Below are 20,675 nucleotides of genomic sequence, written 5' to 3' on the forward strand. Positions count from 1 at the left end.
TTCTGGCTGCCATCACATGTGCTCTGGTCAGGGGGTGCTCACCTCCATGACCTGCTGGCATCCTGTCGTGGCTCTGACCAGATTTTGCACTAATTAATGTGGCAGGCTGTGTGGCATCGCCTTGCAGCTCACTTTCTAAATACGTCATTCAGTACCTCCATTCCTCTGCATTTTAAAGCTCCTTTTCAACAGAAGGAGCCCTGGATTTGGATGGCCTGTGGTGGGCGTGTGTCTGGTTTAGCTCCTGATGCCAAAGGGGAATCTGTATAGAATAGCTGCTTAGGAAAGTCTACCTTTGTTTTCTATGTGTAATATTGCTGATCCTAATTTTATTGAGCGGATCTTTAATGGTGCTACTATTTTTTATTACTATTCACAACCCATAAATTAAAATAAATTTTAAAAAGCCAAGCACTTAAACACTGTAGGACAGGTGTTATTTTAAAAGCCAGCACTTGTCAACTATTACAGTGATACATGAGAAACCATCACCCATATATTTAGAAACTATGGCAGCTGTTTGCAAATCTGATGGTCGCTTTTAATCACCAGCATGCTCAGACTCTAGTTCTGTTATACCCATACAAAAATGGGACTTTTCCCTTTCTCCTCCAGTCACGTGAGACTTAAGTCACTCCATAGCCTTTTCTCTCCCCATGCCTTGCTAGAAAAGAAATGAACAACCACGTAACAGCAATAAGTATATGTCCTTTTGCCCCCCATCCTTTTGCCAAAGGAGCCAGTTTCTGAAGTCATGGAAATTTCAAGGAGGTTGCCTTGTAGTTTCTCCCCATTATGGTTTGTAAATGAACACACGAGGGTATCACAGTAGCAGCAGCTAAATGCAAATGCTATGTCCTGCCTGTTTTCAGCTGTGCTCTATCTGGGTCCTGCCACCCAAAAGTCAGGTCTGCTTCAATTCTTCAATTCAGGATGCAGGAGCTGGAGCCACTTCCTGCAGCAATGAGGAATGGAACTCGATATACACCTCCAAAGGCAGCGGACCAGTGGGTGGATTAATATTACTGGCAAAATAATCCTCCTTTTCTCTCCCTCAGATAAAGATTACGCTAAGCACTACCACGGACAGCACAGTGATGGAGCTGAAAAGCCACAGAAGCTAGAGGCAAGGCAGATAAGGAAATTGGAACCAAAAAGATATGCAAGATGCTCCCTGGGGGAAAAAAAAAATCCTTATGTAAAGGATTAATCAACCTTTCTCATAACCAGCATTAAAAGCTGCAGTTTTATAATGAAGTTGTGCATAAAGTCCGCTCCGCAGCAAAGGACAACATAAGACTGCAGTCTGGTTAAGATGACTTGTGCTTCAACTCTTATCAAAGAACCCAAACCTCTTTTCTCTTTGATCATTCCCTACTGCATAATTTTAAGTACAGTCTTCAAATTAATCTTCAGTATTTAGAGGAGCAACAGGATTAAACATGGGTCTCTCCTTCTTTGATTGTATCTTACCATAATTGGCTTCAAAATCTTTCTTAGTCCCATTCAGGTGTTCTAGATTTCCACTCTTTATATTGTAACCCAAAGCAGAGAGTTTTTTAATCCTGTACTGAATGATTTGGGTTGTCAGCTCCAGCACCATTGGTGTCTCTCTAATCTGTGCTATAGAAATTCCTTCCTTCAGCAGCCCCTCAAGTCTTTCTTCCAAAATTGGCACAGAATAGTAGAGAAGGGCTGGGCATTTCAGCACCAATCGTTTGAATTCTTGATCGTTGCACTTAAAGACATCTTTGGAAAAAAGTATGCTCTTCTGCATGGTGGAGGGTGTAAGCTGGAAAATAAAACCTTTAAGTTTGGACAGCAGCTGTAGGACTTCGTGGTCACTGAAATCACTCTTTTGCAGAAACTCCAAGTTTTCCTGAATTGCCGAGGAGGTGCTTAACAAAACAAATGGATTTTGGCTCAGTAACTTCAGTATCCAGATCTTCATATTTGCATCAGAACCTCCTAAACTCAAATAGCTTCTTTGTAATGTCTCTATCACGCGTTTGTTTTTCTCAGCTGGATTTTGGAAGATACTGGGTGCGCTTGTCAAGAACCTGGTGATTATATTATTCTTAAGTCCCAGTTCCTGAAAAAATAAAATATTTGCTTTCTGGTTCTCGTGATACCCAGTAGTGAAGAAAGAATCTGGAAACTGCTCTATTAATTTAATCAGCTGGTTTTCCTTCTGGCACACCAGTTGCCACAGAGCTCTTTGAGAGTTCAGCTCCTCAGGGCTAAGCAGCATTGCCTGTGGGCAGCGTTCCAAGATGCTGGCTATAGCAGGCTTATCCGCACCCATTTCTTGTAGAATTCTGGCCGTTTCTGTAACATAGGCCACCTCCTGGAGGAGAACCCATTCCTTTACTCTGCGTATCTTCTTAATATCAACCGACAATCTGTGGAGGTCCTCAATGGTTTTTTGATTTTCCTGTCTCGACTTTGTATCGATTGTATATGTTGAATGAATTAAGAAGCTTCTGTTTGTTACCTCAGGCCCAAACCACAACCCAGGGCTACTGTAGTGAGATCTTGCCAGTAGAAATGTAACTGTATCTTTTGCGCTGTGAGCAACTCCTCTCAACATCATGGAATGCAGCCCTATGCAGAGAGGGAAAACAATGCTTTGAAAACACATTGAAGACACAAATTATACCTCATAACATTCTCAGAGCCATTGATGTTTAGACTGAGCTGGCATAAGAAATTGCTCTTAACAGTATTTTTGTTATTGGAAAAAAATAAAATCAGCTTTTGTGCAGAAGGGAAAGAAAAGACTTCTGAAAGGTTAATATTCTGGTTGATGCCTCACCACAACATAACATGTAGATGCAGCTGTGCTGCTGTGGGGGCAGCACTCTGTCCGTGATATGCTGCAGTCATACAAGAACAAAGCTGTCAGCTATTTCCTGCAAGTGACGGTGTTACAGCTCACTCACACTGCAGTGGAAAAATGTTATATGCAATTTAATTTGACAGCAATTCTACTAAATGAATAAAAACAAAACAAAAATGCAGCTTAAAACATATTTCTTAGCTCTTTTGAATGTATTTGCTTAACTGCTCGGGGATTGTTTAGAGCATGACATGTTCCTTCATGTGTCATATCCCTCTCAGGTGTTTCTTCAGTAGCAGTTCACATCCTAATTGCCTTACCAACTCATTCTCCTTGCAATTAAAGAAAAAAATCATCAAACCCACTTGTGTACCAAGACATTTTTCATTAGCTGAATCTGTTAACTGGGGCTAAGTAATCACCCTGATATTTGCGGGGAAGCAAGCAGTGCCACATCTTCGAGCTTACTTCTCCTGTGCTGTATGTTCCTGCTGTATGTTCTTTCCACCTTCCACTTTCTGTCCTTGCCCACCACCCCCAGAGGGCCCAGAGCCATTGTGCAACCCTTTGGATGGGCGCACGGCCGCCGTGCAGCTGTGGGTAACCCAGTGGGGCAGCTTTGCTGGCGCTGAGTGCCAGGTATCATGAACAGCACAGGCAGTGCCACCTGCTCTGACACAGCTGGAGGAGCTGCAGCGGCAGCCATGCATGCACAGATATCACCGAGTGTATCCTTAACTTCCTAGGGGGTGGTTTTGTAACAACCTTTGGGAAGCACCCAGGTGGAAGTGAGAACCTCTGGTCTCTGAAATGCTTGACCTAATTGCTGCTGCTGTTAACATGCTGAAAATTGCTCTAACTCAAAAGGGGGAAAGAAGATACAATTAAGTTGTGTATTGGACAATCCTATTTATACAGCCACATTCACCTCTCCCAAAGCATATTGTGCTTCCAGAAGTACCCACTGAGTATTAAGTAAGGCTTATTGTGTTGGTTTTTCTTTTTTACTTTTTAGACAGAAAAGACTGTTACAACCACCCAGTCCGATCTCTTGCATAACATATATCAAGAAGTTTCATGCAGAACAGCTACATGAAATCCTTACAGTCTGACTTCTATCCCATCTTTCAAGAAAATACACAAAAGTAGTTTGTTTAGGGAACCAAAGTGACAGAACTTCAGGCATGGTTAAACATTTTCTAATGGTAAAATACCTTTTTGTCAATAATATGTATCATTGCTTTTAAGTTGATGTTTTTCAGTTTCTAGTGGCTGCACTTTTATTATGTTGCCACATCATAATCTAATAGATTAAGACATAGAAAATGCTGAACTACATTCAAGCTTGTTGTTAGCAGAAAGCTGTTCATCAGTTACTTGGTTGTTAGCTGTATTTCAAGTTTGTGAGGAAAGGCCTCACAGCTCAATGAAGCCATATGCCGTAACTCCAGGTATAATGGCTTTATCTTCATACACTTTGTGGCTTGAGAAGCGCTGCCCAGTGAGCTCTAGCACTGCTTCTCCAAGTAGCTATGAAAGCACCCCAAAGTGCAGGTAAGACACAGATTTTTCCAGTGTTGCTCCTTTTGTACCCTGAAAAAATGACTTTCACCAGGACTGAAAACTGAAGCCTCTCCTACATAGGAAGTGACACAACTGCCTGTGAGAGAACTGAGTGGTTCTATTCTATTCACTGGGTCCAGCCAGAGTAAGCAGTCTCTGAAGGGTCAGGGCTTTCTGCATTAGTACTTTAGCTCAGCTGGAAACTGCCATCTAAATAAACTATTGTTAAAACTGTTTGGGGTATATCAGGTGATACTTCCAAAGTACAAAGCGGGAAAATAACTAACCATGACTTTTATTTTGATGCGTAATCCAGCTGTTAGGCAAAATTGCCTTGTGAGTAATGCAGTTACTTACAATAGAGAGTCATCTTACCGATTAGTTATGGAGCTTTTTAAAAACAAGGCCAAATTCTGCTACAGTAAACTCTGCTCTTCCAAAATCCAACATGGAAATTCTTGCTAAGCTTGTTTGAGAGAAGCTTTAGGTTGTCTGGAAATTTGTTTGGCATCACAGTCATTTTTTCCTCAGTGATAACGAAGATGGTGACCCAGCACATAGCAGGGGGGTTGAAACTAGATGATCACTGTGGCTCTTTTCAACGCAGGCCATTCTATGATTCTATGTTCCATGCAGAAACACAGAATGCTGTACAAGGCAGCCCAGACGGACTGCTGTCTTTCCCCCAGCTGCACCCCCTCCAGCACCACCTCTCCCTCACGCACAGCCCCGCCGCCCCGCGCCTGACCTGCCTCCCGCTGAGCGCTGCTCGGCCGCACCGGGCCCGACCCCTGACAGCGGGCGGAGCGGGGCGGGGCGGGGCGGAACGGAACGAACGGAACGTACCGTACCATGTGGTCGGGGCGTGCGGAGCCGCCCTGCCGCCATGGCGCGCTGAGGGCCGGCTGCGGGTATCTGCTGTAGATTGAGCGTGCTGTAGTTGATGTCTTGGCGCAATTTGTTCTTAGGGTGCGGTGAATGCGCTGCGTGGCGCGGTCTCTTAGTTATGTAAATTACCGAGCTTAGAGGCAGGATGGAAATCAACTTTTTACATGGGTAGATAGTGATAGGACAAAGGGGAACGGTTTTAAACTAAAAGAGAGGAGGTTTAGGTTAGTTGTTAGGAAGCAATTCTTTACTCAGAGAGCAGTGAGGCGCTGGCACGGCTGCCAGAGAAGCTGTGGTGCCCCATCCCTGGAGGTGCTCAAGGCCAGGTTGGATGGGGCCCTGGGCAGCTGAGCTGTGGGGTGGCAGCCCTGCCCATGGCAGGGGGTTGCAATAGATTATCTTTAAGGTCTCTTCCAACCCAAACCATTCTGTGGTTATGCTTCCCACCCCGCTGCCCTTTCATGAACAGTCTGCGTTTGTCAGTATGTACCACACAGCAGCATACAGCAATGCTAAGAACTGAAAAGCACTCCTAGTTCTTAACGCATTGTATACTTCATGTATGTACTTCACGCTCAGCTCCTAGCATGTCACACTGTTGTTATCCTTTTCTGACTCTTCCCTTTTGATTTTGTTCTCACGGCCTGCACTACACGAGCATACAGTGCTCCTTCAGCAGCTTTCCTGCAGGAGAGCAGTGAGGTGAGCAAGATTATCCTTGATTAACCATGGCCGTATTTTCCTTCTTGCTCACAGAGCCTCCGGAGCTTACACACCTTAATACATTCTTCACCTCCCTTCCGCTTCTGAAGCACAGCCCGACGGCCTAACGAGGCAGCAGGCTGTGCTTTATCCCGGGGCTCTGCAGACCGCGGCTGTGGCCCAGCCTGCAGCGGGCACGGCTCGGGGAGCGGCGGTTACGAAACCCGTGAGGGAGGGCTGCGGGGAGCGGGAGCCGGCGGCGGGCTGCCTTGCTGCTCGGTACCTCAGCCCTGTCGGGGGTCGGGGACGAGAGACGGGGCTGCGGGCCGCTCGGAGAGGGGAGTTCCGACCTTCTAAACAAACACTGGTTAGGAATAACGAACAAACAGCCCCGCCGTGCCCGCCTGCATGGCAGTTTTGTAATCGCCGATGGAGGGGGAGGGTGCCGTGCGGGCGGGCTGCGTGGCTGCGTAGGCCTTACATAAGGGACGGAGGGCGGGAGGCGGAGCGGGAATCGGTGTTACGGCTCGGTGCCCCAGACCCGCAGCGAGACGTGAGGGGTGGGGCAGGGGTAAGGGGAAAGCAGGGGACGCCCGAGGGGAACAGCGCGGTATCGCAGCGCATGCGCGCCACCCTCAGCGGGAGCGCGCGGAGAACGATACATAACAGTGCTCGGGCACGCGCCCGGAGCAGCAGCAGCAGCAGCGGCGGCGGCGGCGACGGCGGCGGCAGCTCAGCTCAGCTCAGCTCAGCTCAGCTCAGCTCAGCCCAGCCCAGCCTGTCCCGTCCCGTCCCGTCCTGTCCCGTCCCGGCGGCCCCGCGGCCCCTGGCACCGCCCAGCTGGGCGGGAATCCCGCCTTGCCGCCACCTCCCGCCGCGGCCGGCAGCGAACACACTTCAGAAACGTGAGGGCCGGCGGTCACGTGGGGGCGGAGGCGGCCAATCGGCGGCGAGGGGCGGGGCGGGGCGGCCGGCGGAGCCCCGGCGCAGTCACAGGGCGAGCGGCGAGGTGGCGGCCGGCGGCGCGGCACGAGGAGAGCCGGAGAGCTGCGCGGCCGCTCCGCGTTCCCGAGCCCGTCCCGTCCCGTCCCGCCGAGCCGCGGGTTCTCCGCGCGGTGATGCGTCCCCGTCGGGCGGCCGCCTCCGCCGGGTCCTAGAGCCCTCGCGCCGCTCTGTCCCCGCTCCGCGCGGGGCGGCGGCCGCCCCCTGCTCGCCCGGGCGCCGGGCCATGAGCACGGCATGGGGGTGAACGCCGTGCACTGGTTCCGCAAGGGGCTGCGGCTCCACGACAACCCGGCGCTGCGGGAGTGCATCCGGGGCGCCGACACCGTGCGCTGCGTCTACATCCTGGACCCCTGGTTCGCCGGCTCCTCCAACGTGGGCATCAACCGCTGGCGGTGAGCGGGGACCGGCCGCGGGCAGGGGAAGCGCCGGGCGACCGCGCCGGGAGAGTCGGCGCGGGGCGAGGGACGTTCCGTGCGAGCCATATAAGGAGCGGGTAACGGGGCTGCTCCCGTAGGGGCGCTCCGGGCGTCGCTCGGCTGCGCGGCCCCGTGCGCGGCCGGTGATCGCGGGGCTCGGCGCCACCCGTCCCGTCGGGGGCGCGGCGCGGGGCTGAGCGCTGCCCCGTATCGAGCGGGCGCGGCATGACGGCTCTGCGCCACGTCATGAGCCGGGGACGGAGTTGGGATGGTCCGGTGCTCCGTTCCGCTTGGTTCAACTCGAGGATGGTTCCCTGCGGACCCCGTGACTTCTGTCACTTTAGATTCGACTCGTGGTCCTGCCTTTGGTTCTCAGGGGAGAGAAATACTAAGATTTCTTACATTAACCTTTCCTAGATGGACGCTTCACTTCCACTGGCAACGAGGCTCATAGCATTCAGTAATAGCTAAAGTTATCATTTATTCCATATCCGAGGTGCATTACACATTTCTCTCACAGTGGCTTTTTGTTTATTTGCTTTGAAAGGAATAACTCCTTTTGCGTATTGAGCCCTAATGCTCAGCAGTGTTGATCTTTATGGGCAAAGCGTGGTCAGTGCTTAAGTTTTAAAAGAGTCTGGGAGATGGGAACAGGCCCGAGTGCTAAGGAAATCACATGTCTTAGGAATACTTCATAGGTTTCTGATGTGTTTTGCAACTGAAATACTGCTTAACAACAGGCCATTGGGTTGTGATCCCTGAGCTGTGAATGGACAGATGTGGACTTGGACTCCAGCAAAAGGAAGCTCATGTCTGTAGTGCTTCAGCCCTGGTTCTTCAGTGGCCACTTAATATGAGCTTCAGCCAGTACAGTCCTCAAGTACATTTATGTAAAACACTTCATCTGCTTTGACTAAGTTGTTTACTTTGGTGTTCTAAAGGACAGTCTCTACACTGCATTTTGCTTTTGAAGAAAATGATATTTTTCAGTAGATGGTTAGGGGCTTTGGTTATCTTTGTTGCTTTGGCTTCCTTTTGCTTTTCCAGAAGAGGGAGGTTTTTCTATTTTCTCCTATTTTGGAGAGGAACCCTCCCCGCCACCACTCCTTTCCGTGTAAGCAGAGAGGCCTGCAGAAGGAGATTGAGTTCTGACTCTGCTATCCCGAGCACTTCAGCCAGCCCCCTGGGACTTGTATACCTCAGGGCATGAGCTGTACATGGCTTTGACTAGAAGATCTCCCTGCCTTCATAGCCCAGTTTTATAAGGCCTTTCTTTTCCAAATTTGAAGAAATACATTAATTTTTGCAGAGTAGGTAATTGACAGAGTTCTGTTTGTTAGAATAAGCTCCATAAAGTCATGTTTAAATGAACACTTAGTAGTTTGGAATGGGTCCGTGTTAGGTTCCAGTGGTTTTAATGAGTTATTTTTAACTGATGGTAATGCACACTCTCATAGCATGCATACCCAAGACTTATGATGCAGTTTTTTGGCTTGCCAGACTCATTTAGCACTTGTAACTGAAAACCAAACACCCACATCTCCTTGGTCACTGGATGACCGTTAGTAACATACTTGCTTGCATGCCTGTGCCGTAGGGTGCTGCATTAGTCAAAAATGCATATTGTTTGAGATGAGGTGTAGAAACCCCCCAGCATTTGGAAGATGAGTCAGATTTAGCCTTTTGCAGTAGGTTTATTGTGAGCTTTCCTTGGTTTGGGTAGGTTTACACCAAGGGTTTATGTTATGCTGAGTTTATGGTTCCAGTGACCTGAGCAAAACTCTTGTCTGTTGAAGTATGACTAACAGTGAATGAGGAAAATCGTGTAAGAACACTAGGAAAACAGGAGGTTTATCTTCTTGTTGGAAACAGTGCTGTTACTCTGCAGACTCAACAGTTACAATTCATTTTGAAAATGTGTTTTAAACCTTGCAACCTTGAGTACATTGCTGATGAACTTTTCTCTTTAAACAGTCATGTAACACTCATGAACTAATATTTTTGTGTAACTGCACTATTGAGCAAGCCTAATTACCAAGCAGTCACATGGCCTTACTGACCTCCTTTCTCCTGGCATGCAGCCTACCTGTTCTAAAATCACAAATGCTATGTAACAGACACGAGGGCCTTCATCAACTTCTTTCATTTTTCTGGTTCTCTTCTGCTTCTTATTGTTGTTTGTTCTCTCAGGCTACTAAGTAAATCACAACGATGTACTTGCATTGAGACAAGCTTTTCCTGTGTAATGAGTTCTCCTGTGTCACTCACAGATAAAAGCTTGCATGAGAGTGGTTACCCAATATGAGGAAGAAGGTGATAGAGAAATACTAAGGGAAAATGCCAAATAGGAAACTGCTCACATTTTGATAACTGCCCTTAAACTTCTGGCACCACACACACTGCGCTTCTAATTGTGCCTACAGAATAGGTAAAGAATGTAACTTACATACTCAAGCAAGTAACCATTACCTACTTAAGAAAAAAATGTGCTGGCATGTTCTCACAGACTTCCATATTAAGGAGAATGGAATCTCATGTTAGTGACATGATTTAGGGGAGGGTTTCGTTAGCCCAAGTTCTGTACAAAATGGCACTTGATCAAAATATGGAAAAAGAAATGCAAACATTCCATTAGCTGCTGGATAAGGGTTTACTCTGGCTAATTATTTACTTGTTTAATTTGGGTTTTTTGAGTCTGCATGTATGTTTTTGATGTGGTAGTTGAAAGGCTGGTGTGCAGCAGCTGATTTTACATGATGCATAATGTAATCTTGCCAATCCTTGAACTTCCCTTTTTAATCATTCCTGGAGATAATAACTTTCTTTTTATGAATAAGAAAAATAAGGAATATCATAAATCTCATAGACTTCTATGAGAATATTGATGTGTTTAGCATCTTGCTAAGTTTGTTGCTGTTGTGCCAGATAGTCCCATTGATTTAGGAGAAGGAAGAGGTGTGATCTTTTTTTGATGCCAATACCTCAAAGTGTATTAAAAACTAAAGACCAAAACAAACATTTAATTTCCAGGACGTTCACTGCAGTTCCTGGAAGTTGAAGATTTATTTGAACATTTAATACTTGAGCATCTTTTTGAGGCATCGATTCACTTTTGCTGTCCTTTACATCTGGTTTTGAGAATACACCCGTAGTTTCAGGTCGTGAAGGAAGTGGTTTGCCCTCTGGATGCTCTCTAACAGTTTTAACAGGTCCACAAAATCCAATTCCCTTTCCCACATAAATATAAATATTCTGTAGATTCTTGGGGTTCCTTTTACATGATCCGATCTCAGCTGCTGTTGCTCGTGTGTCTGAGGTCCTCAGGTGAAGTTGGTGCTATGTTGCAGACATACCTGTCGTGCCATTCAATGAGTTGTGTCAGTGCCCGTTCAGTGTGTAACTTGCAGAACTTTAGTTCAGCCAGCCCTTTAAATTGAGGGTGATTAATCTGTAAATTTCTAAGTCTATTATCTAGGAGTAGTAACTTGCTTTTAGAGGTCACTCGTTCAGGTCAGGGTGTTGCGGTGCATCCTGTTAGATTGGGGGAACCCTCTGCATCCTATCCATAAGTTAGTTTACAATGTTATATGAGCTAGTCCTGTAATTTGCAAAGTACGTCACTGGGCTGTGCTGACGTTTGCCCTCACAGCTTTAATCCCACACTGCTGATGAAAGCTGGTTCCACCTTCTTGTGCTACTGCTGGTGCAGCCCTCTGGTGAACCAGGTTAGCTCGTTAGGCTGTCGAGGACAGCTTAATGCCTGGTTTTGGTAGGATTAGGTTGTGCCACAACAGGCTTGTGCTGGTGGTAGCCATGGAGAGGTAGGAGTGGGAGGGACAGTGCTTCTTCATGGCTTGGCTGCTGATGGAGATGGCCATGTAACTGTAGCCTGTGACGTTAGTGCGTGGTAACCACTGGGTGTTCTGCAGAAGGTGATTATTGGCTTCTTCTGCAGTTTCTCCATTTGTTGACACCCTTTGAAGTTTTATTGTTGAAAATAAGTACTGGCCTCTTTACTGTGTGAGGAGAAAGGCCCAATTTATTTTTTATCATGCTGTCAGAAGGTGAGAAATAACTCTGCTGGCTGAGAAATTACCCTATGCTTGCCTGCTTCTTGTGGTGAATAGCTTTGTATCACCAGATTCTGTAACGTAACAGTTATTAAACTAGGTAACAAGTCTGTGCTGGTCGCTCTGGGGAGAGCGGGTGGTACTGCAAACCAAACCTTACATAAAGTGCTCAGTACGTTGTTTTTCAGGGTGGTGGTTTTAGGCCAAAACAATTCCAGTCAGGTTTTATACAATGTGCTTGGTGGCTGCAGGAAGGATCTTGCAGGAATCTAGTTCCTCAAGTAAAGCAGTTTTGGAGGCCTGGTTTTATACCATGTTTAAGGGCTACACTCTGGGTAAATTATTCTTGATATGTAAGAGGAGCATGTGGACTTTGTGACTGAGATCATGGCAGATGTGTTCTAGAAACAAGTCCATCGGATTACTTGTCTTCTCTGGGACTAGAATTATTTCTCTGTAATAATTTGTTACTGTGCCAAAGCATCAATAAACTGCATTCTTTACTTGATCAGGGGGAGGTAATCTGTTTGTAGCTTGTGCTGTGATGTCCTCTGCTTGTGGAAAGGAGAGGGTGACAAACCCCACACAAATGCTATCTGTGCAGGCAGCTTTTTTTATGCAATCAAGGATGCAGATTTGTTTTTAACTGATCAACCCGTGTCAGTATCAATGAATTCTGCATCAGCTCTTGAAAACAAAATTTTACTTTGTCTTTTTCTTTCATTATTCAGGTAGAAAGCACATTTCCCTCCAGCTTGTGAAAAATGTCTTAAATGCTACAAATAGCAGTTACTCTTGAAAAATATTTCATTATGCAAATATTGCAAGAGAGCTGTTTGCATTGTGCCACCCAAACTGTTTCATTTATGACAGCTAATCTACAGAATGAAAGCCTTATTTTCAAGGAAAGTGGTTCTCTTCCATCCCCACTCAGTTCCTGGCAGGCTTTCAGGTCAGTTATATAACGAGAGATAGGAGGAAGGTCAAACTGCTGGTGAAGTCAGCCGTTTTTTCAGCGTAGAAGTGGCACTGAGGTCTGTAATGTATTAATCTGTATGCTGAAAGAAACCCTTCACTTCAGGGCTTCATGTGATTCTAGTGTTCCCATAGCAAATTCAAAAGGCAGAAGTCAGTTTAAGCCTGGATTGGTTGTGTAAGCCATGTGGAGTTTGTGGCTTTGTGTTTTATAGTCTTAGTATGTTGCAGATTTGATAGCAGTTCCTGTGGTTACATGCAGAGAGGACTTGATTAGCGTGGTATGAATTGTAGGGTATTTTGGTGAAATACACTTCAAGTTTTCACAACTTTGAATGTGGAGCATGGTTAGTTCATGTGCTTCCATGTACTTGTGGCTTTTGGGTTCTTTGCAATCTAGGACAAGGAGTGAACTACAATTGCAATGTTCTTCTGACCCCAAAGCCTCCATATATTTTTCAGGTCACCTTTAAGCAGTTGCTTCCACTACTTTGGAGTTTAATGTGCATGTGACTGTTGCTTTTCACAGGGATAAAGGTTTAGTCAAGGATAGTGCAGAAAGGACCAGGGAAAATAGGTCAATATTGCAGAGTTCTGTTTTGTATGTGTAAATGGAGGTAACTCCAGCAAAAGTCTGTGTGCACCATTGGAGCAGTTATGGGCACACTAATGGTTTATAAACATGGTTTATAAACAAATGCTTGTAGGTGTTGTTGGAGACAGCATCTGAGCTGCAGTCAACATAACTTACTAAAATATGCACTTTTTTCTTGACTTGTGAACTGAGACCTTTTTGCTTTTCAGTTTGCATTAGTGTTTGAAAGGTCCAAATGTCTATATTGACTGTCTTGAGTAGGAAGCAGGGATTTCGTATTATGGCTTCAGAAAGCAGCTCAGGTATCAAAACCACTGCTCATAATTTCTTGAAAAGTGCTAACACGACACATTTGTTGCTGTGGGATGGAACTTGTTCAAAGTACCAAAGAGGGAAGGGACTTTGTCAGTTGGACATTGATCTGGATAGTAACTATTTCCGGCTAATGTAATTAATGAAGGGACAAGCATGTCATGTTTGCATTTTAGCTTTTGAGTTCTGCATTGTTTCTTCCTGTTACTGAAGCGTGGACCTGCTTTGAAAACTTCCATAACCTTTATGTTTCTTGATTTCCTCTCCTGCTCAGCCCAACATGTTGCTGCTCAACATGTTGCAGTGTGAATCTGTATGCTTAACAAAGGGAAAGTTCTTGTGCTATGGGTTTGATAAAAACTCCTGTCCTTTATAAATGAAAATCAGAAATGGTGGGTGGGTGGGGAAAGAAAATCTGGAAGCTCAAATGTGGAAGCTGTAAAGCATGAATGTGGATTGTTATTGATTCTTTGCTAACGGAGAGGAAATACCGATGACATGAGCTACTTAGAAACAACTCCTGTTATGAATACTTGGATTTTTCTGTAATCTTTTTTTGTCATGTTTGCACTTGAAAAGTTTGGATAGTAACTGCATTGGTTGCAATCTGCTGTATTTCCTAGCTAGGTGCTATGGCAAGGTAGCATCCTGCAGTTTGGGTTCTGTACGTGTGCAAGCACTGGAAGGAAGTCCTGACCATGTGATGTCTCCTTCCAAGTATGGAACCCATTTTCTGGGAAATGTGTTGATTCTTTTTGCAGTGACGAGCCTATGCACACCTGCAGTTGTAGAACTTTTTCTTAATACAGATGCCAATGCTCTGCTTACCTTATAGGTAAGGTTAAACTACTGCATGTCTTGTGTTGAGATAGCAGACCTGAGGAGAGCTACCAGTGGTGAGAAGTAGTACTGGTTTTATGTGAAATGAGGGAGCAAGTTGATTTGCAAGGAGGTTGCACAATTATAACAGCAAGTCCAAGAGAACTCTGAAATTAGCTCCAGATTGTGCTTAGTTGCAATTGAGAAAGGGGCAGAGGAGGGATCAAAAGAAAAGAGGGAGGGCAGCCATGATTGGAAAAAACAAGAATATTGGTAGGTAACTCTTTCATGTAGGCCACTTCACGCCTTGCGCAGTGTGTCAGACAGTCACGGTTATGCTATGTACTACAGCACCGTGGCACGCTTATCTCAGTTTTGCAACGTCTGCAGTTCTGAAGTACACGAGAAATGTTTGAAGAACTGTGGGACTCCAGCTCATAGAGCAGCTGACCTTAAAAATAGCTTGTATTTGTTCTCCAGTATGTTGGATGTATTGAAGAATGGAGAAAAATCTTTGTGGTGTTCTATTGTGAGTTTCCTTTGAGCTGAAAGTTTGTTTTGTGCTAATAAATTCCATCATATCAAGAGATCTTTTTTTCCCTCCTTCTCACATTTTACATTTTTGGAGATAAATAATATTTTCTAGGACTATGTTTATGCGTCTGGTTGGGTTTCAGGATTGTCTCTTGAAACTGTTTTAAATACGCAAAGAGAATAACAAAGCTTTCAGCAGTTGTTTTCCTTATTGCTCTCAGTGGGAGAGGCGTGACCATGGATTGAAAAGTTGAGATGTGCTTTTAAAATAGAATATTCTAAAGGGGAATTTTTGTCACCCAAGTTCCGGTGGGGTCTTTGGATGGAGGTGAGGTTGTATTTTGGTTTTATTTCTCGTTAATACTTGTTGGGTGACGTTCATGAAATCTCCACCATACTTTTTTTTAACTGCCAGTTCTGAGACTTGTAGCTTGCCAAGGAAATGTTCTTCGATTCTTCATTTACTGATGGTCTTACCGGAGTTCTGTGTTCCTTCTATAGGAGACAGCACAACAGACCTTGCAGTTTTGGCACTGGAGGACAGGCTTTCAAACTGAGCAGCATTACTAGTGATCGGATGCTGCTCTTGCAGCAACAACCTTTCTGTTTCTTTAATGATTTCACGTTTTTATCTTCTCCTGCTACATCCTTCCTCCAGAATCCTATCTTTGCAGATGCCCTGGCTGCTTGTTGTACTGCTCATCCAGTGTGCTGGTAAAGTAAATCGATATTTATATTTTATTTCTTTGCTGTTCTCCTTGAGGAGGATAATATTTACAGGAGTACAGTCATTATATTTGATTTGTTCCAAAAATGAAGGTTTGGAGAGAATTCAGGAACTTTCCCACTTGCAAATGCTATTCTCCTTGGTTCTAGTTTTTCTTCCTTCTGAACTTAAAATGTTTAAGATGACTAAAGGTAAAGCAGCCTTTGGAGGGATGTGGTGCATGTGCTTTGTTTTCGTGCATTTGGAATATGAACCGTGCGTGTCAGAACCTTTCTACTAACTGAGGTTATAATTAGGATGTTCTGGATGGTAATACGTAGCTTGCCTTCTGTTGGACTGTGTTGCCTTGAAAGTGTTATTTTCTTGTGCTTACCTCATGATATTTAACTTGAGTATAAGCTTTTGAACTTGGCATTGCATAGATTGATCAGAAATACCTATGCACAAGGCAGTGAGATTGAAATGTGAATCTCTGTGGGCTTAGATGATAAGATAAAGATGATCCTTATTTTCTCCACGAGGTTAGAATACCATTCAATGAAGTACTAGTAATCTTTTTTTCCTTTGTTGTAAGGATAATGCCCATCTATAGCAAGCAGGGAGTTTAAGCCTTTGTTAGTGTTACTTCCTGGGTTTGGTTGTATCCTTGTATGTTCCTACTGCACCCTTCCTGCAGGGTTCAGTGAGGTTCAGAAATAGGTTAGCTTTACCTGTCGTTCACAGAAGTTTTTTGTCCTTCGTGCAGATTTAAAATGATCTTTAAGCACAGCTCTAGATGGTGTTTCTTAGCTTCTGAGCAGCCTGTCTATGTAGAAAGGCTGCTGCCAGACACCGGCGCTGCCTTGGAACATGTAGTTCACAAGTAGCTGTTTGTTTTGACAGCTTCCCTTTCTATTTTTTGTCAGCTCCCAATTTTGCATATTGGCTGCGTGCTTTTTGAGTATTAGATTTCGTTTAACCTTTTGGTGGCAGTGCTTCTAAATACAACATAGGAGCAGAACCGATCTGCTTCTGGTAAAGGCTCGAAGCTTTTATCTGTCTTTGTTAGGAACAAAGTTCAACTGCAAGTTATAAATCCTCTCGCAACCCTTCGGAAGTGAACTAGAATTACAGCTCCTACTATAACAGTTACATATAACTAGAAAAGTAGGTCATTGTGGCAGGGAGTAGTCCAAACAGCCAACTGGTTGCTGCAGCAACGACCTACTTTAAGAAACTATTTTTGTTGATTCATATTGAAATGTTCTTCTTACAAACGGCATAAGGAAATGATCAGGTTGTGAGCAATGCAGTAATGAAAGCTGTGGAGTTTGGAGGCTTCTTTTTGTTTCTTTCTCCCCTCCTTATCTTTTCCCTTGACCTTGAAGTGTGGGGATGAAAGCAGATAACGTTTATTTTTTTTCCTTCAGTTTGACCTCCAGTGGAGAAGGAAAATCTCCTCTTGTGTGAGGCTCTGCATAGCAATAATACTCATCAATGGTGATTAAGCAAGTTTTTAGTTCAGAGCCTGCAAGTGTTCTCCTATCATTTTCATATATATATATATGGTTTCTTAAGAGATGAATCTCCTTACTGGAATGACAGCAGTTTGCTTGATATTTCACTGCACTTCTTGGTTTTTAAGCCCTTTGTCTTCACTGACACCCACTTTTGGGGAGGTGGCCATGGAGTGTCCCATCCTGTGCCTTCCATTTATGTGTTTACGTTGGCAGTGCTCCCTTCTGCATCTCCCGTTGTGCTGTTAATTCCAAGTCTGGCACAAGCAAACTGGAAAAAACTGATAGTGTGGAGGACATTGTTTTCCAGCTGCCTGCTATTATTTCTACAGTCAAGAATCTGTGATGCTGTTGCTCTTTGACAATTCACTTGCTTCTTCTGAAAGCAACGGGTAGACAGCTAAAATAAAAAAAAACACAGTTCTTATAAAGACTGCATTTTTCATAAAGCAATTGATCTGGATCATCTTTACTTCTAGAGAGATGGTTGAATATCACTTTTTAGTGACATAGTACACTTATGTGGACTACTGCAATGACTTAATTTAGATAAACTAAATTCAGTTTCTTCAAGTGAAATATTACATTCTGGTCCTTGACCTTGGTGTTGCTCCTGACCAACAGGCAGGTTGGTTAGTGTGTTTGTCTCGATGTTTATCTAAATGTTACTCGATTTTATGATTTCACCAGTTATCCCATGAACTACATTGCTGTTTCCTATACCAGTGCTTATGTTACGGAGCTCAGTGCATCTTTTTTTGTCAGTTTCAGACTTTGATATGGAAGGCCCCTGCAGAGTGAAGTATGGGACTTGTCCTGAATCAGGCTGCAGGACTGTGCCTTGCTAGAGTCCCAGTCTCTTTTATTCTTTTGAAATGAGCCTTGGCTGTTATTTTCTTATAGACAGTGTGGCTCTGGAGAGTAATGTGACTGAACTACTTTGTTCAGCGAAAGGAATAAAAATCAGGCCAGCTCTGGTTTAATTACATGAAGCCTTATGAGCAGCTCGCTTAAATAAGGCTATGTGGGTACATGAGAATAGGGAGCTGTAAGTTTATTTAAATGTGAACACAGCTGTACTGTCAAGAAGCTGTGTTTTATAATTTGCTTTTAGGTTGTACTTCCCCAGCTGTCCATGCTGCAGATACGATTGCTTGCTTCTGACTTTTCTTCTGTGGATCCAAGTAGTTTCATACTGGAAAGAGTCAGCATAAGGAGTTAAGTCAAGTCATGAGAATTTCAGTGAATTGGAATTAAAGAGCTACAGAAAAGCAAACATGGAATACATTAGAGTGGAAGACTGTGGAGAAGAGACTTAAACTGTGAGCCTGTTAGTCTCTTATCATCAGAAAGCTGACCTTTGTAACAAGTAATTTGAGTTGTTTGTTGCTTGTTAAATGGGAATGAGTCTGGATGAGTAATAGGTGTTCTCTAAGTGCAGAGCTCAGATCCAGATCTTTACAAAGGCTAGATATGCTATTTACTGTGAAGTAGGGATCGCAAAATAGGAACCAAATATAGGTTGCTTCTAGGGAGTTTATGCATGTCTCTTGAATTAGGACACCTTTTGATAGGACATCTTTTGTGTATTCCTTTCTTTTGGGTAGTGCTACCCTTGAAAAGCTAGCTCACTTGTGAACAAATTAATGAAATTAATATGGAAGGATATCGTAGATCTGTGTCTTAGTGTAAGCTAGATTAGATTAAAATTATTTTGTCTTTTTAATAGAACAGAATTGCATGTTGGAGTTGGGTGAAACTACATATATGAGATCATAGAATCATAGAATGGCCTGGGCCGAAAAGGACCACAATGACCATCTAGTTCCAATCCCTCTGCTGTGTGCAGGGGTTGGTCCCCCCAGAGTCTTCTCTTCTCCAAGCTAAACAAGCCCAGTTCTCTCAACCTTTCTTTACAGGAGAGGTGCTCCAGCTCTCTGATCTTCTTAGTGACTCTCCTCTGGACCCATTCCAAGAGTTCCATATCTTTCTTGTAATGGGGGCCCTGGACGCAGTATTCCAGATGGGGTCTGAGTAGAGAGGGACAATCACCCCCACCTCTTTTAATGCAGCCCAGAAGTCAGTTGGCCTTATGGGCTGCAAATGCATGCTGCTGGCTCATGTCCAGCAAGATGAGATGGTCCTTGCTGCTTAGCTTCCAGAAGATCCACTGAAAAGGACTCAACTTGAACATGTTTGGAGATTAACCACAATAAAGCAATACTTATTGTTTGAAACTCCTTCTTACAACCTTTTCTGAAGCATTCAATTTGTCGTTGTATTGTTTGCTTTTCATTAAGAGCTTATTTCACAGCAGTTATGCATACCACAACTCTACTTGGGCTCGGGTGCATCTTGTCTCCTTCATTCATCACAGCTTTGCTTTGGCTTAAGGATAATAGCAGTTGTCAATGCCAGAAGAAAAAAGGCCAGCGATGCAGTTCTTGGTTTGTGCACGGATCAGCTCATACCAAGTTATGAAAGGTGCTGAGGTCCTGAGCTGCACTGTGAAGGAACCATTCTTTCTCAGCTGTCTGTAGAGTAAACCTGCAGGAGATTAGTTAGCTCCACAGCCAGCTGTCTTCTGTACCCACTGTTGAATAAAGTCAACTTTTTCCTGCTCTTGTGTATAAACTCACTAGCGGAGGTATTACTGTATACCTTTTGGGGATATTAAGTTGTATGCTGTATTCACTGAAACAATGTAATATAATAAGGTATGCCTCTGTGTGACCTTGATTTGGTAACAGGAAAATACTGCTATGGCAAGCTGCCAAAGGATGCTGTGGAGTGTACATAACAATTAAATCCTGTCTGAGCTTAATCTTCTTATGGTTTCATAAGAATACACTGCTTGCGCTGTCTAAGATGCGTTGGTTGGTGGTAAACAGGAAAATGCGCTGATAAAATATTAAATATATCAAATTTGAGGTACTTCTCAGTGCTTTACACACAGTTGCAGTATTAGATGAAATCTTGTAGAAGCTAATCTGAGAAGCGTGTTTACCTAAGTGATACTGGAATTTCATAATGATCCAACTGAACATAGGGCAAAACAGAAGATATGTATGAAAGGCCAAATCTCTCTCTTTCCATGCGTAAAGGTACATGTTGCGTGATCTCTTAATGCAATCAGTGCCTAATGCTGCAGACTGTGCTCATTCAAATATAAAGGTGTGGTTGATGCTGTGCAGTGTGTAGTATTCTTTCTTTTTATTGAATCCCATTCTTCACAAACTCTGAAAGACAAAGCAGTATCTGATAGAAAAGCTGGAGAAAAATTGAACAGGAAAATAAAGCCAGCAGCCACCAGGCCGCATAACATAATTCTGAGAGACAAAGCTTGGGTGGTGCTTGAATATCCACAGTGCTGTGAATCTGTTGTGTGATGCTGCTTTTCTTTGTTGGAGAGATGGAAATCAAAGGCTTGGCCTGAGGACTAGTGGTTAGAGAGGAGGCATTCAGAAATACTGGTTCAACAGTATTTTGGATGGATTGTTGGAATTCGTGCAGTCATGGGTAAAATATTTAGTGACTGAGGAATGAAACAGGTTTTAGTTCAGGTCAGTCCCCTTCTGCTCCCTGGCTTTAGCAGAGAGGCAGAACACTTGGTTTGGATGAAGTAATGTGGGTCGATGCTCTTACCTGCTAAAATAATCTGTTCCATCCTTTTTGTGCCTTTTTAATGAAGTTAGGTTGTGCACTTCTTGTATTTACTCAAAGTGAAAAAGAAA

General features: G+C 44.2%; 2 protein-coding genes across 11 annotated transcripts in view; one reads left to right on the forward strand and one right to left on the reverse strand.

Annotated features, from left to right (window-relative positions):
- Positions 1–343: 343 nt before the first annotated feature.
- MTERF2 (mitochondrial transcription termination factor 2) lies at positions 344–6,592 on the reverse strand. Of its 5 annotated transcripts, none has more exons than XM_085539384.1 (2): positions 5,249–6,592; positions 344–2,604 (listed from the first exon to the last, which is right to left on the reverse strand). In XM_085539384.1, the coding sequence occupies exon 2, from the start codon at positions 2,591–2,593 to the stop codon at positions 1,406–1,408; it is 1,188 nt and encodes a 395-aa protein (XP_085395510.1). In that variant the 5' UTR covers positions 2,594–2,604; positions 5,249–6,592; the 3' UTR covers positions 344–1,405. The 5 variants fall into 5 exon arrangements, with proteins under 5 accessions (XP_085395510.1, XP_015719403.2, XP_085395505.1 ...); XM_015863917.3 differs by having other exon boundaries at positions 6,067–6,205; XM_085539379.1 differs by having other exon boundaries at positions 5,254–5,527.
- A 392-nt stretch (positions 6,593–6,984) lies between these two features.
- Positions 6,985–20,675, forward strand: part of CRY1 (cryptochrome circadian regulator 1) — a 31,512-nt gene continuing 17,821 nt past the window's right edge. For 3 of the 6 annotated variants that reach the window (XM_015863858.3, XM_015863869.2, XM_085539366.1), the window contains exon 1: positions 6,985–7,389. In XM_015863858.3, coding sequence (XP_015719344.2) covers positions 7,232–7,389 — 158 coding nt within the window. In that variant the 5' untranslated portion in view covers positions 6,985–7,231. Of the gene's footprint in view, positions 7,390–15,145; positions 15,433–20,675 lie in introns of those variants that run through there. The other 3 variants (XM_085539342.1, XM_085539348.1, XM_085539360.1) reach the window with 1 other exon arrangement.

This window comes from Coturnix japonica, chromosome 1 (genome assembly GCF_054131305.1).
Source record: "Coturnix japonica strain WE chromosome 1, WE-NBRP24, whole genome shotgun sequence".
NCBI classification, from domain to species: domain Eukaryota; kingdom Metazoa; phylum Chordata; class Aves; order Galliformes; family Phasianidae; genus Coturnix; species Coturnix japonica.